This window comes from Perca fluviatilis, chromosome 8, assembly GCF_010015445.1.
Source record: "Perca fluviatilis chromosome 8, GENO_Pfluv_1.0, whole genome shotgun sequence".
In the NCBI taxonomy this organism is placed as follows: Eukaryota; Metazoa; Chordata; class Actinopteri; order Perciformes; family Percidae; genus Perca; species Perca fluviatilis.
This window is the reverse complement of record NC_053119.1, coordinates 17,760,730-17,775,240: the sequence shown is the minus strand read 5'-3', so window position 1 is coordinate 17,775,240 and position 14,511 is coordinate 17,760,730. Positions and strand designations below refer to the sequence as shown.

General features: G+C 41.1%; 1 protein-coding gene across 12 annotated transcripts in view; it reads right to left on the bottom strand.

The window, feature by feature from the left end:
- Positions 1-14,511, bottom strand: part of ccdc33 (coiled-coil domain containing 33) — a 52,146-nt gene that overhangs the window by 17,402 nt on the left and 20,233 nt on the right. For 8 of the 12 annotated variants that reach the window (XM_039808154.1, XM_039808155.1, XM_039808160.1 and 5 more), the window contains 3 exons: positions 4,647-4,756; positions 1,909-2,010; positions 1,672-1,740 (listed from right to left, as the gene is read on the bottom strand). In XM_039808154.1, coding sequence (XP_039664088.1) covers positions 1,672-1,740; positions 1,909-1,936 — 97 coding nt within the window. In that variant the 5' untranslated portion in view covers positions 1,937-2,010; positions 4,647-4,756. The remainder of the gene's footprint in view (positions 1-1,671; positions 1,741-1,908; positions 2,011-4,646; positions 4,757-14,511) is intronic. The other 4 variants (XM_039808163.1, XM_039808165.1, XM_039808158.1 and 1 more) reach the window with 2 other exon arrangements.

The following is a 14,511-nucleotide window of genomic DNA, read 5'->3' as shown; positions in this document are numbered from 1 at the left end:
CAAAGTCTGCCCATTAACTACAGTGGAAAATGTCCAGCTGTCAAAAAAAAGAAGCAAATTTTACTGGTGCCCTGGACATAAACTAACCAATCTACACATATTCTTTTTTTAAATCTAGCTGAGTATGCTAAATAGCTTCATCTTTCCATTGCATCAGTATCAGGTTCATGGTGCATTTGTTTGCTAGCCAAAGTCTTTGTTCACTTCACACAGTCTAGTTTATGGTCTGGGCGTCAGAATAACAGATCTCTAACAATTATCACTTGTGCACCCAGATCCCAGTAACACCTCTCCTCCTCCCCTAGGGGAGGACAGACGTTGGGCTTTACACTCTCTTGTGCCCCATTATATTTATGCAAATGAGACTAAAATCAGGGGAAATCAGGGGGCATCCTTTCCTGTTAGTGCTAATTAGCAATGAATGCTATATTGTATACATTATGCATGAAGTCCCCCTCTATGCAGCAATACATTGTGACCTTGAACACAAGGCCAAGTTTTGGTTGTAACACCAAGAACTCTTGATTTCCTGTAGTCTAGCAGCATATTTAGGAACTCAGCCAAATAGTGACACATTCTGTGAATATCTGCAGTTATTTGCAATATAAAATTGAAGTGACATTCTAGGGAATGCCTTTTTGAGAATCATTGTCCGGGAGCATAATACTTAGGAGCATAACACACAAGAGACCCATCTCGGCTGCAAAGAGATCTATTAATATAATATGGCTACAGCCTGCCAATGAATCAGGCCTCATAAAAGGAGCCAAACAGCAGGAGAGAGACAGACCGGCCGCATTGGTGGCAAGACTCCGATTGTCACTCAGCTCCTGAGAGCTAGTAAATGTTATTTTCTCAGATGCCATAAATGTGGCGCATTAAGACAATAATGTTGAAAAGCAATTATTAAAGAGCAATAAAGTATGTTTAGTACCCTCTCCAGGCAAGTGGTGCACATATTTTTGAGTAACTGAGTTGAGAAGCGAGGCCTGTGGCCCCACAGATATCTGGAGGGCTCCATGTGAAAAAAAGAAAATGAAAATTGACTTATGACAAAGTAGATATATGTGCTTTGTTATAGTTGAATTTTTTAGCTTTCTTTTTTTTTAGGTTAGTGACTAAGCTTAAAGCCTTGTGGTTTTAACACAAGCATCTACTGAAATCACGGATAAAAAAAGCTCCTAAAATGTAGACTGTAAGATCAAAAAGCATCAATGATGATTAAATCCTCTGTAGCTCATTGATTCACCTTTGTAAAATGCAGGGGAAATTGCTAACAAAGGCTGTTTGCCACAAAGCGATTACCTCAGGATTTGCAGTGTTTAGTGACTCTAATATTCACTTATTTGTATATTCCTGACAGAACAAAATATCATTAACAAGGTTAAAAGTATAGTAAGTAATATATCACAGTGTTTTGACAGGTTGTGACTGGACTGACATCTGATTGTTGAATTGTCTGTAAAGAAAATCAACAATCCACACTTCTACTGTATATACAGTACATCTACAACAATAAAGGGAAACAGGAAGAAGAAGAAGAAAAAAGAAAGAGCTATTGCCATGACAATACATTTCAATCTTGTTTTAACAACACATTCTGTACTGCATAGATAATGAAATAAAGCAGTATTACAAAGTGAAGCAGAACTAATTTAGTCCCAAACTCACCCTTAGGGGGAGCTTCTCCACCTCCATCCCCTTCTGCCCCGTTTCTTACATCAGCTTCCTGTATAGCTCCTGGTGGACGAGCCATGAATCAGTTATCCACATACATCACAAACATAACCACTGTAGAAACACAAGGATTTGGGGCACATTAAAAACTCTGTAAACATTCCTGATTTAGCAACAGTTTAGTTTCTAAATTTTCTCCCTGGACATGTTTGACTTTAGTCCCCATGTTACCAGTGGTTACGGAGTAGTACTCCAACATCAGAGCAGCAGCTCCAGAAAGTGAAAGCTGTGGTTCAGCACAAGCAGCATCTCGAGGGAAACAACCCGGGAGACCTGCAGCAAACACAGAGGAGCACAGCAACATGGAAACAAAGGCTCAATGTGGCTTCAGGAAGTTATCTGCATTCATCAAAAATTTAAACATACTCTGAATCCATCTTTTGTCTGCTGTAAAGCTATATTAGGCACTGCATGTCCCTGGGTTAATAACCGGGAACAAGAGGACATGATGATCAACAGTTGGCACAGCGAGGCTGATCGCAGCAGGCGGTGCTGTTGTGGCATAGCTGGTGTTAGAGCATGCCCAGCACCTGGCTGGTGCCCCGAGGGGAGCTGGCAGATGGTATTGACGCTGGGGTGTGCATCCTCATATACTGAGCACGACTAAGCCTTAGTCTTTGGGAGAGAACGCAAAGGAGGAGGGTGCCTGCAGGTGAGGACAGGAAGCAGTGCCAGACAGGGGACTCCAATGGACCGGGCTGGAGAGGGGCTACAGAGGTCACACAATGCCCCAGGCAGACAGATGTTTTAGCTCATTAGGGCTATTAAAGCAAGTCTGCATACTTTACAGAACTGAATTATTTATGTATGCATCTTTCTGTAACCTTACTCTAACCCGTTTGCAATATTTTCTGGGCCCATGCTACTATGCATAGGCACGGCTCATGCTAAACATACACTGCAGACTGTTTTGGTGCATCTATATGTTCTGCCAGGCTGAGCGCGGTTTAGAAACACACAGAGATTGCCAAGAGTGTCATTTACACACCGCCTGATGAGTGCTTATCCATGGGGACCTTTGAGCTCAAAATGTCATTGGCTGATGCTCCGCTGTGCGCACATAAAAGGTCACCAGTGACACTGGCTCCTTATTGATTCCCAATCTACCATCATAATGCCCGACAATTACAGACAGAACTGAAATTCTAATCATGGAAATGCATTCAGTGTGAGGATGTATTTGGAATTGTAATGTTGTGCAAATACACGTATAATTCAATCTAAGGTCAGTGATTCCCCCGTGTGTTGATGGATACTTGAGCATTTTCCTACTGGTGCATCAACACGTGGTGTGATTTAATGATACTATTAATACTTTTCATATTACTTTTCATACTTTCCATGTAAATAACGAAAGAAGAAGCTTTAATCATAATGGCTACCATTTAGTTTTTGTTTCTGTTACAAAAATATATATTTTATCTATGATATGTCATCCACTGGAGCACTAAGAAGCTCCTACCTGACAAAAAAAGGTTGCACACACAGTAGCTCTTATCATTTGTAGTATACATTTCAAATACTTTGATAGCACAATGTAATTAAATGCATGTCAGCATCAGACTGGCACATACTTGTTATTTACAACTATAGACATTTTCATATTTTAAAGAAGCAAAATATAAACAAACATAAACAGAGCTCTGTGGCTGTAAGGAGAGGGCGAGTGTGTATGAAGTGGCCTGTTGCCTGCCTGAGCACAGATGGTGGCAGAGCAGGATGTACCGACCTGTACATTTGCCCACAGGCGCGTGCACACATTCACACTCACACACACACACACGTACATACATGCAGAATGATCACATATGCATGGATGCATATGTAAATACTGCCCTATACACATAGGTGCTGATTAGCCAAGTTAGGAGCTCACTGTATGGCACAGGAAGAGACTGCAGAAAGACAGATTGGTCATTTAAGAAGGTGTCACACATGTTTTACTAAGATCAGGAGTCAAAGCCCAACATACAGTTTCTTTCTTTTTTTAAAGGTAATGCAAGACATCCAGACATGTCGATCAAAGGCTGACTGCGGTTCACAGAGACATCCAAGGCCAAGCAGGATAATTAGTGCCCTGGAACAATCAATAATCCTCGTGTGGGGGTTGAATGTGGAGGGAAAAAAGCAATCTAAGGAACATTTGGAAGAAAACTGCTAGGGAAAGCAAAATCCAAACAGGCGGCATACATTACAAAGTGAGAGATTTGCATCAGTGGGATGGTTTCCGCTAACTGTAAAGTAATGAGTACATACTGGGTGCAGGATGTCCTGCTTTTTAGATCTATATTAAAACCACTAATATTCATTATTTATATTCTACACAGAGAGGTACACAACATATTGATTACTAACAGAAGCTATTGAGAGATCCTCAGTAAGCATACAGACAAGTGGTAGAGATGGGAGACAAATGGCAGGGCGTAAAAACAGGAAGACGGATAGATAGGTAGATGAATGAAGGCGAGGGTTTAGCTGATCGATCGGCAGAGGAAGAGTGGAGCTCCCTCGGGAGGAGTGGGGCCTTTTTAGCACCGTGTGAGAAGAGAAGGATGACATGTTTCCCCTTCGAGGTACTGAGTATGTGAGGGAGGGTTTTGCCATCATGGCCAGGATGGAAAGATGCATGTGAGGAGAGTGTGTGGCCACGGCGCTCTGTGGCGTGACAGACGGTGATAGCGAGTGACAAACAGAGCTCTCTGAGAGAGGAGAGGAAGACCTACTGGTTCTCCAGACTCCAGCTCCCCGCCACGGCTCTGGGATATCAGCCATGCCCTGCCCATCCCCGCTCAGTTACAGCCATCAAGAGAAACACAGAGCTTTTGATTTGATCTGAAGACTTTTTGATACATCATCCCATCGTCCCGAAACCCCATTAAAATGGGCCAAAAAGAGCACGACAAGCATACCTGAACTCAGCCCTGTGCAGTGAGGTGTGGAGGGTGGAAGCAGGAGGGGGGAAACATATCGTGGTCACAGTCAATTCTGCTGCTTGTGGGGTGGAAAGCATCATGACATCCTTTAAAACCAAATGACACATAAAAACAGTTCAATTACAACATTATTATTGTTAACAATAATTCATTATTAAGAATTCTACTATCCAGAAATATTTAATACAACAAAATATAACAAAAAGTGTTCAGCTGTCACTACCGCTATGTGTTTGAATAAATATGTCATTTACATACACTAGGTTGAGTGATGGAAACATTGGCTTCTGTGGAAATAGAGAATTGCTCCCCGATTTCCAGAATAATAAGAATTTGTAGTGGCAACCCCTACTCACAAAAAGACATAAATGAAAACATGATGTGGGCGTCGACCCCCATCCCTGTCGCAGATTAAGGTTCTGACACTCAGGAGGAGAAAAATCCATTTGAGCGAACAAAATAAATAAAACATTGAGTTGCGCCATTTGCACCTTGGCAACAGCTTTACTATTATTAGAAGACCGGTAGGAGCAGGAGAGACAGAGGTGGAAAAGCTCCAACTGTGTCCAGACAGGCCAGACTCACATGTATAACCCAGTCTGAAAATGATATTGTAAAGCCAGAGGTTCTATACAGAGCTCTACACGCACACTTCATTCATTTATATTATTATAAGAGTTCACAAAAGTGAGATAAAATAGATTTATTAATGTGAAATAATAATAAACATCTAGTAGAGAATATTATTAAGGATATCATTAAAAAAAACATGCTAACAGGCTTCTGGCTGCAGCTTCATATTTAGCGTATACACACAAGTGGTGGTATTAATCCTCCCATCTAACTCTCGGTAAAAATACGAATACTGTTTTTTCCCAAAATGTCAAACTGTGCCTTTAAAAAGATGATGGAAAATCATCCAGAACGCAATGTGGACCTTGGTGTCACTTTAACAGAGGTCCAATCGGTAAAGGCGTTTCCTTTCACAACAAACACGCCCACATTTGCTTCACACATTAAAGCCTTATAGCCTGCTATGTACAGTTGTCCATTGTCTCTCTTAATTGATGTCAGAGCCCTGAGGTGCATTAGTGTGTTACAGGATGTGCCCATGCTTGTAGCACCTGGCCTCACCCACCAGCTGCACAATACAGCCAGAGCATATCGATTATAGTGCTCATAGAGGCAGAATAAAAGATTGGGGGGGTATTTTTTCTGGCTGACCTGTTTGAGCGATAGTAAGGGACAATATTAGCCACGGTGGGCAGCAGAAGATCTACTACAGAGGGTTCTTCATCTGGCTTTTTCATAGCCTGCAGGAGCTCCTAAATGCAAGACTGATTTATTGAATTAAGGAGAGAAAAGGGAGGTGGAGAGCAGGCATCCCACAAATCCCTGACACTGTCCAATCTGCAAACATGGCACATCTCTACTGGTCAGTTTAAGTTATGCAGTATCACATGCAGGCATTTAAAATTATGCTATCCAATCCCACCTGGAAGTCAGAAGATCAATGGAAAGATTCAGTTCATATCAAATTCTCACTTTGCTTGATTAAGTTAGCATCTTTTTCATCTCACCAGCGGAGTGTGAAAAAAAGAAAATTGAGATTAGGCATCTTATCAGATATTCCAAAATCTAATTAAAGCAAAATGATTTGTCCACATATAATTGCTCAAATCCAGAAAAAAAAAAAAAAAAAAAAAAAGATGGGATAAATAAATATATAAACTAGCTCATCTTGGATGGGGAAAAAAGTGTGCTCACCTCAAACCCAGTGAAGGTTGTATATGCAGTAAAAGCAAGGAAACAGGAACAATGTGGCACTTGGACACAGCAATGTTACTGCCACAGTGGGGCAGTAGTCCATTACAATTTTAAACAGTACTGTAGTATAAAATCTCCTCAGCAGCAGTATTCACTGCATATTTCATCTGGCAAGAAATAGTGTTGATGGTTAGTAAGGCTTGCATCTGTCGTTGGGAATAAAAAAAAAAAAAATGAAAAGAACCATAGGACTTCACAAACAGTGATTACGGCTCAGAGCTCTCAAGAGGGTCCTCCATTAACCAACTCTGCACAAATCAATGTTTATGACCATCATAAAAAAACTGCAAAACTAGAAAGCCCCCAAAGCCCGACTCATCCATAAAATCTGTTGTTTACACACCGTATTCAACCAGCTTCAAGCTGATTTAACCTGAAACCAGTCCACTAGCCCTTCATCTCCCTGCTGTAAGTGACCCTGCAGTTTAGTCCCAATAACCACACATGAAGAACAATGAGGCACTGGTATTATTGCCCACAGTTAAACTGACCTTAATTTGGAAACATATTACAAGCATCACAAAGATATTCACTACTACTGTTTGAAGCAGAATTTAGAGGAGAGTAGGCCAAAGCTGTGTGGAGTAGCAAGCGAGTTTGTAGTACATGGAATTGCTTATTATATGTAAATAAAATAAATACATGTTTTTTACTACTACAAAATGCCACATTTGAACAGTTTGGTTAATTAAAAAAATATTTAAAAAATTTAAAAAACAGTAGTTGTAAAATGATTTCTGCCCACATGAAAAGGTCATAAAGATTAATCATAAGATTGAGATCCTTTACTCTGGGTGATTGTTCACCTTGACTTACGTTCCTTGTAATAGTAGCACAGTAAGAATAATATTAATTTAATAAGCCATCCTATAGAACAATATTTGCCATCTTGAGTCAAGAAAAAAATAAATTCAAGTTGTAGTTTAAAAATGGGGGTTTAGTCAAACTATTTTTTTATGTAAATGACGCCATTGACATTAAAATAATATTTTAACAGGTAATCTCAATGACATCTTGATCTGAGTAAAACAAAATAACAACAAAAAGGATTAACCAACATACAGTATGAGACAAATCTACACAACATGTCCGCTTTGTTTCTGTAATAATCTTTAAGGTTGTTGTACAAAATACGTAAATCTCCCAATTATATTTTTGTAGATAAGGTCTAGATATTATAAAACCATTAGTTTAAATAAATGTTTAATACAAATACAGTGGTTGGATATTTGAAGAAAAGGCAACAGAGAATGTAATGGGATACACATAGTTACACAGGAAAGGGTAAAGAAAGCATGGATTATTCATGTCTATTCCCACAGTGCAAACAGCTCCTTTTTGATGGATTGTGCCAGGGGCGCTCCTCTCCGCTCAATACCAACAGTCCCAGGCAGCCGAGCCTCATGCTGCTCCACGCAGCCGGGATGATGAGCTCCACCAGAATCACAGACAGGGCCAGCGGCTCTCATCTCCCCTCTATACGCAGACATAATGATAGTGTGGGGTCTGAGGTGAACCTAAATTTAAACTAGAGTATCAGGAGGAGGCTAGTAGAGCCGAGAGAAAGCAGAGACAAGTGCTGACGGTGTTCGACTGAGCTTGTTTTAGTTTAACTGAGGGAGAGGAAGTAACACGAATGGGGCATAAGGGTCTGTCATACCAATTAAATGACAGGTGGAGGTGCAGGGAGGCGGTGAAAGGTACGCAGAGTCATTGTCAGCTTCAGTACAGTGCAGTAACATGTACAGAACATATTTTTTTGTTATCCAGAAAGAGACTTTGGAGTGTGTCTCTTTGTGTGGATGGGCGAGCTCACCTGGACTGGCTCCAAACAGTAGCTGTGGAAAGGCTGCAGGGGTGTTAACGTGAGAAGGTTGTGATAATCTGGCTGTCAGCCGCCAGTACCATCACTACAGACAAAAAGACTGATATATTCAAAATGTTATTCATGTTTTATTCTGATTTGTGCCATATTTTGTGTTACCGGTCTTATGTTGTTTGTTTGTAACATTGACCTGTACAGTATGCATATATTAGCAGGACACTCTTGAAAAAGAGATGTATAAGCTAAGTGAGGGTTTCTTGGTTAAATAAAGGTTCATTTATAAAAACTAGAGAATAGAGAACATGGACATCTAATTTTTGATGCCATGCAAGTAGAGAAAATAAAGGAAATAATTGGAAGAAATGTAAATATTCCCGGAGATACAACAATTCAGAGATTAAAACTACAGAATGAAACATACAGTATCTGAGTCAAGTGAATACATGCAGATAAAACGGGTTTAAAGGAAGCTCCTCTGACTCCTGCCTTCAATGACGTGCTAAGTCTGCCGCTGAAATAGCTTTCCCTCTACATGAGCTCTGAACTGAGGGTGAACCTGAACTTTTTTCCATTTCTATTTAAAAGGAGGCCTATCTGCAGACAGCAGGAGCCATTGCCAAATTTCTCTTGGCAGAGGATTTAAAAGACGTTCAATATAAAGAAATCCAACACGATGTGGGTCAAATCTCAATAACAAATACTGCCTGAAGCCATCAACACCCCAGACAGCAAGTGATATTGCAGACTTTCTGGGCGCTGATGAGAAAATGAGTAATCCTGAAATGTCACACTTTCAACACATTCCATGCCATCTCCTAGCATTCAGCAGGTGAAGATGGACAGCAAATAAATTCCTCTAATGGTCAACTAACCATTCAAAAGACCTTAGCAACAGTTAGAAACCTTCACGCTGCGGACCTGATCGTCAACACGTGACTTTGTAGTCCTCCAATGAGCTCGCTTCGTCGCATAGGGGAGGAGGCAGTCGTAAGCAAATCAAGCAGGGACTCAAACAAAGGAAGGAGGCTTCAGAAACATTGTTGGATCATCAGTATTCCTTCCACATCCACTGCTATCACTTCACAAACTCATTGAAAGCCCTATGTAGACTCATGTATAATTATTGTGTCACTTAACAGGCACACACTATGCTCCATAAATGAGCAGACCCATGCTTGACAATTATCATCAACACAAGGCTTTTCCTGGGCTGGTAAGCGCATCAAGGTAAAGCAATTTTGCTGCCAATATTACCTTTAAAGCACAGAGGGAAAATGTTGCATTAACATTCAGAAAGAGGTCAGTCAAGTGCAATAGTTTCTCAGAAGCATAAGACAAATTTTTCACTTGCAAATTGATTCTTCCTTAGTTCTTCTTCCTCAGTTTTAGAGAGACTTCAGAGACACATGCATATCAATATGTCCTTCTTCTCTTGATGATGGGAGTTCAGTCAGCACTTGAAAGGTTAGCTCTATTGGGGACTTTAAAGTGCTTATATTATGCTTTTTGGCTTTTTCCCTTTCCTTTATTGTGTTATATATCTTTTTGTGCACGTTACATACCTACAAACTTAGAAGGGCTGAAAAAGGTGACAAACCCCCGAGAAGAAAATATAATATAAATGTGTGTGTGTGTGTGTGTGTGTGTGTATATATATATATATATATATATATATATATATATATATATATATATATATATATATATATAGAGAGAGAGAGAGAGAGAGAGAGAGAGAGAGAGAGAGAGAGAGAGAGGCACAGGCATTTAAGTGGCACCTAAATTAGGCACCAAAATCCACATTGCTAGTAGATAGCGGTTGTTAAGGCACTTGTGCCATATTAGCACCGGTCTCGGACCCCCCCCAAATAAAAACTCTTCAGATCTACACGATTCACGTGGATGACATTTTCCCATTCAAAACAGCGATTTTTGCCGAAAAGCGACTAGTTTGCAGGTATGATGTTATAGGTTTACAAAGTGAAAAAGCCCAAAGGCCATCCCAAAGGGACTTACCATCTCCAACAGAAAACATTGTTCACAAACTGCTCCAAACAGCTCTATTGTAGTCCAGCCTTTACTTCTGTGACGAAAGTGTGTCACTTTGTAACACACGTTATAATGCTTGCCTAGCTAGCATGGCACTCCCTCATACTCTGCTTCTGATTAGCTAGCAGAGCTTAGGTACTGCACATGTGAGACTCCCAACAAAGATGGAACAGAAGTGAGATGCCTCACTCTGTAGCTAAAACAGAGAGCTCAAATCACACAGGGTGAATAAAGGAGCTGCAGCAATGTGCAGTACAACAAAAAATATGTTTTTAAACCATGTAAACCTATTCTGGTACAACCTCTAAATACAATTATAAACCTGAAAATGAGCATAATATGAGCACTTTAAGAAGTGTAGAATAATGTCCTTACTAGTTGCAGATAAATATAATAAGAATGTAAAAGGTTTCCATAAGAGACCAAGGGCCCTATTTTAACGATCTGAAACGCAAGTATCAAACGTGAAACGCAAGTAGCTTTATGGGTGGATCTCACATCCCCTTTAAGAGCAGGCGTGCTTGTTCCATGGCGGATTACTATTATGACGGCGGATTTGCCTGGTGCACGCCAGTGGGAGCTGTCCGGGATGCGGCAAAGTAATAAATGCCCGTCTTGACTGGGTGGCAATTAGGGATGCACCGAAATGAAAATTCTTGGCCGAAACTGAAAACCGAAAAAGAGGAAACCAAGACCGAAAACCGAAACACCGAAAGGAATTATGCCAATTATTAGTACCATTGCATTTATGGCTATGACAGTGTACTAACTTTACTAAAATCAAGGTATTGCAATTGTATAAATTAATATTAAAGTTTAATTAAAAAAATATCTAGCAGAAATATGGCTACAATCTGATAGTCACATACAGTATATAGTAGCCTAAGAACAGAATAGCTTACCTATTGTTATTATTATTATTATTATTATTATTTGAGGCACTTTCTTGCAGGATTTCACTGAACATATCAGACAACGAGGGTGCATGCCCCTCATCTGGTGCAGAGAGACGAGTCTTTTGTTTTGCGCTCTGATCTCGTCCTGCGCTGGGCGCTGCTCCGTGCAGCCATGGAACGTGGGCCTAAACGCACCACCTGCTCCTGTTGTGCCCCTTCCTCCTCCCCCCACTCCATTTCCGTCCACCCGCTCCACCAGGAACGCATTGCCACTCATGGACCAGATCCCGCCGGAGTGTCCAATCCCGCCGTAGTTCAACATCACGTCTCCTTAAGTCCTCTAATATTTCCTCATTTATGTCATCAACACATCCATGATTCATGGAAATGTGTAAGACACAAGCCACAAAGAATGCTGCGACTTTTTGAGGACTGTACACCTGAAGTGCATTTTCAGTAATATTTTTCCTTGTAATTATGTATGGTTTGCAAAAATGGGAACTGCTGCGTCCGTGTAGATGAGAGAAGCAAAGTGTATGTGCGTTGTGCACACGCTACATTATGGCCAAGCATGCGCCCCTAAAATAGCATCTGAATAATGCACCACTGACTTTAGACTAGCGGCACTGACTTTAGACCAGGTTTTTTCCTGGAAACTGCAAAATAGCAAAAATCCTCTTTTCGCTGAACTGCCCCCGGGAGAGCAAATACAGACGTGCGTCTGTGGAGGGAAAAGTCCACTGCGTCGGGTGCAAAATAGGAATGATACATGCGTCGGTGTACAAAGTCAATTGCGCTCAGTGCAAGACAGGGCCCCAAGTGTGTTTTGGTGTATGCTTATTGTACAGAGTTGTGTGCTGTCATAGATGGTGGTTCCCCGAATAAAGGAAACTGATGCACAGAAGCTTTAGCTCAAGCCATAACTATAGAGTAGTTAAAGGTCATGAGTTGCGAGCAAAGTACAGTTCAGGCCAAAAGTTTGGACACACCTTCTCATTCAATGAGTTTTCTTTATTTTCATGACTATTTACATTGTAGATTCTCACTGAAGCCATCAAAACTATGAATGAACACATATGGAATTATGTACTTAACAAAAAAGTGTGAAATAACTGAAAACATGCCTTATATTTTAGATTCCTCAAAGTAGCCACCCTTTGCTTTTTTTGATAGCACTGCAAACCCTTGGTGTTCTCTCAATGAGATTCATGAGGTAGTCACCTGAAATGGTTTTCACTTCACAGGTGTGCCTTGTCAGGGTTAATTAGTGGAATTTTTTTCCCTTATTAATGGGGTTGGGACCATCAGTTGTGTTGTGCAGAAGTCCAGTTGATACACAGCCGACAGCCCTATTGGACAACTAGAATTAATATTAGGGCAAGAACCAAATCAGCTAAGTAAAGAGAAACGAGTGGCCATCATTACTTTAAAAAATGAAGTCAGTCCGGAAAATTGCGAAAACTTTGAATGTGTCCCCAACTGCAGTCGCAAAAACCATCAAGCGCTACAACGAAACTGGCTCACATGAGGACTGCCCCAGGAAAGGAAGACCAAGAGTCACCTCTGCTGCTGAGGATAAGTTCATCCGAGTCACCAGCCTCAGAAATCGCAAGTTAACAGCAACTCAGATTAGAGACCAGATGAATGCCACACAGAGTTCTAGCAGCAGACACATCTCTAGAACAACTGTTAAGAGGAGACTGCGCGAATCAGGCCTTCGTGGTCAAATAGCTGCAAGGAAACCACTGCTAAGGAGAGGCAACAAGCAGAAGAGATTTGTTTGGGCCAAGAAACACAAGGAATGGACATTAGACCAGTGGAAATCTGTGCTTTGGTCTGAGGAGTCCAAATTTGAGATCTTTGGTTCTAACCGCCATTTCTTTGTGCGATGCAGAAAAGGTGAACGGATGGATTCTACATGCCTGGTTCCCACCGTGAAGCATGGAGGAGGAGGTGGGATTGTGTGGGAGTGCTTTAAGGGTGACACTGTTGGGGATTTATTCAAAATTGAAGGCATACTGAACCAGCATGGCTACCACAGCATCCTGCAGCGACATGCCATCCCATCCGTTTTGCGTTTAGTTGAACCATCATTTATTTTTCAACAGGACAATGACCCCAAACACACCTCCAGGCTGTGTAAGGGCTATTTGACCAAAAAGGAGAGTGATGGAGTGCTGCACCAGATGACCTGGCCTCCACAGTCACCGGACCTGAACCCAATCGAGATGGTTTGGGGTGAGCTGGACCGCAGAGTGAAGGCAAAAGGGCCAACAAGTGCTAAGCATCTCTGGGAACTCCTTCAAGACTGTTGGAAAACCATTTCAGATGACTACCTCTTGAAGCTCATCAAGAGAATGCCAAGAGTGTACAAAGCAGTAATCAGAGCAAAGGGTGGCTACTTTGAAGAAACTAGAATATAAGACATGTTTTCAGTTATTTAGTCACATAGTCATGAAAATAAAGGAAACGCATTGAATGAGAAGGTGTGTCCAAACTTTTGGCCTGTACTGTACATTGGGTAATAATAACAAATGAAACAGGAACAGAATGTACCGCTTCGCGTGAGAGCAAATGAGGACGAGACATAATACAGTGGCCCCCACCCTGGCGTGTGTTGTGTCTTCTTGTCCCGGTGCGGGACAAGAAGACAATGCCCCAGAGTATACGAGTTTAGGGAAAGGATAGAACGGGGCTCACAAGGTCTGACAGTCTAGACATACGTGAACCGGCTCCGGCTTTATGTCTGTTGCTACAAAGGAAATTTAGTCTCTGCATGCTTTGTGATCCCACAGATCTGTGTATTAAAAGTCCAATGCTTGACTGATTAAACTAATGTATTTTACTTTATCTTATCATCTTATTTGGCTCTTGCTTAGGATCAACATAATACCAATTTAACGAATGCGCGGGGATATATAGGTCTTTTATTGGAGTCAGACACATTGTCCCAAAACGAGGGACACAGAGGAGGAAATCCAAACAGAAGCAACCCACATTTCCCAAAAACTAAGAATTATTTGAATACAAATTTGCATCATTGCACTTTAACAAAGCTCTGTATTTCACTTTGTGGCTGAAAATGAAAAAATAACATCTAAAAAATACATCTAAAGCAGAGGCATTAAATCCAAACCTCAGCATAATGTTCATTAGCTGGCCAAAGCTCCACAAACAGCTTCATAATTTTACGATTCAGCGCCTGCACACCAGCAATGATCTCAATCAACTGTGATATCTCATA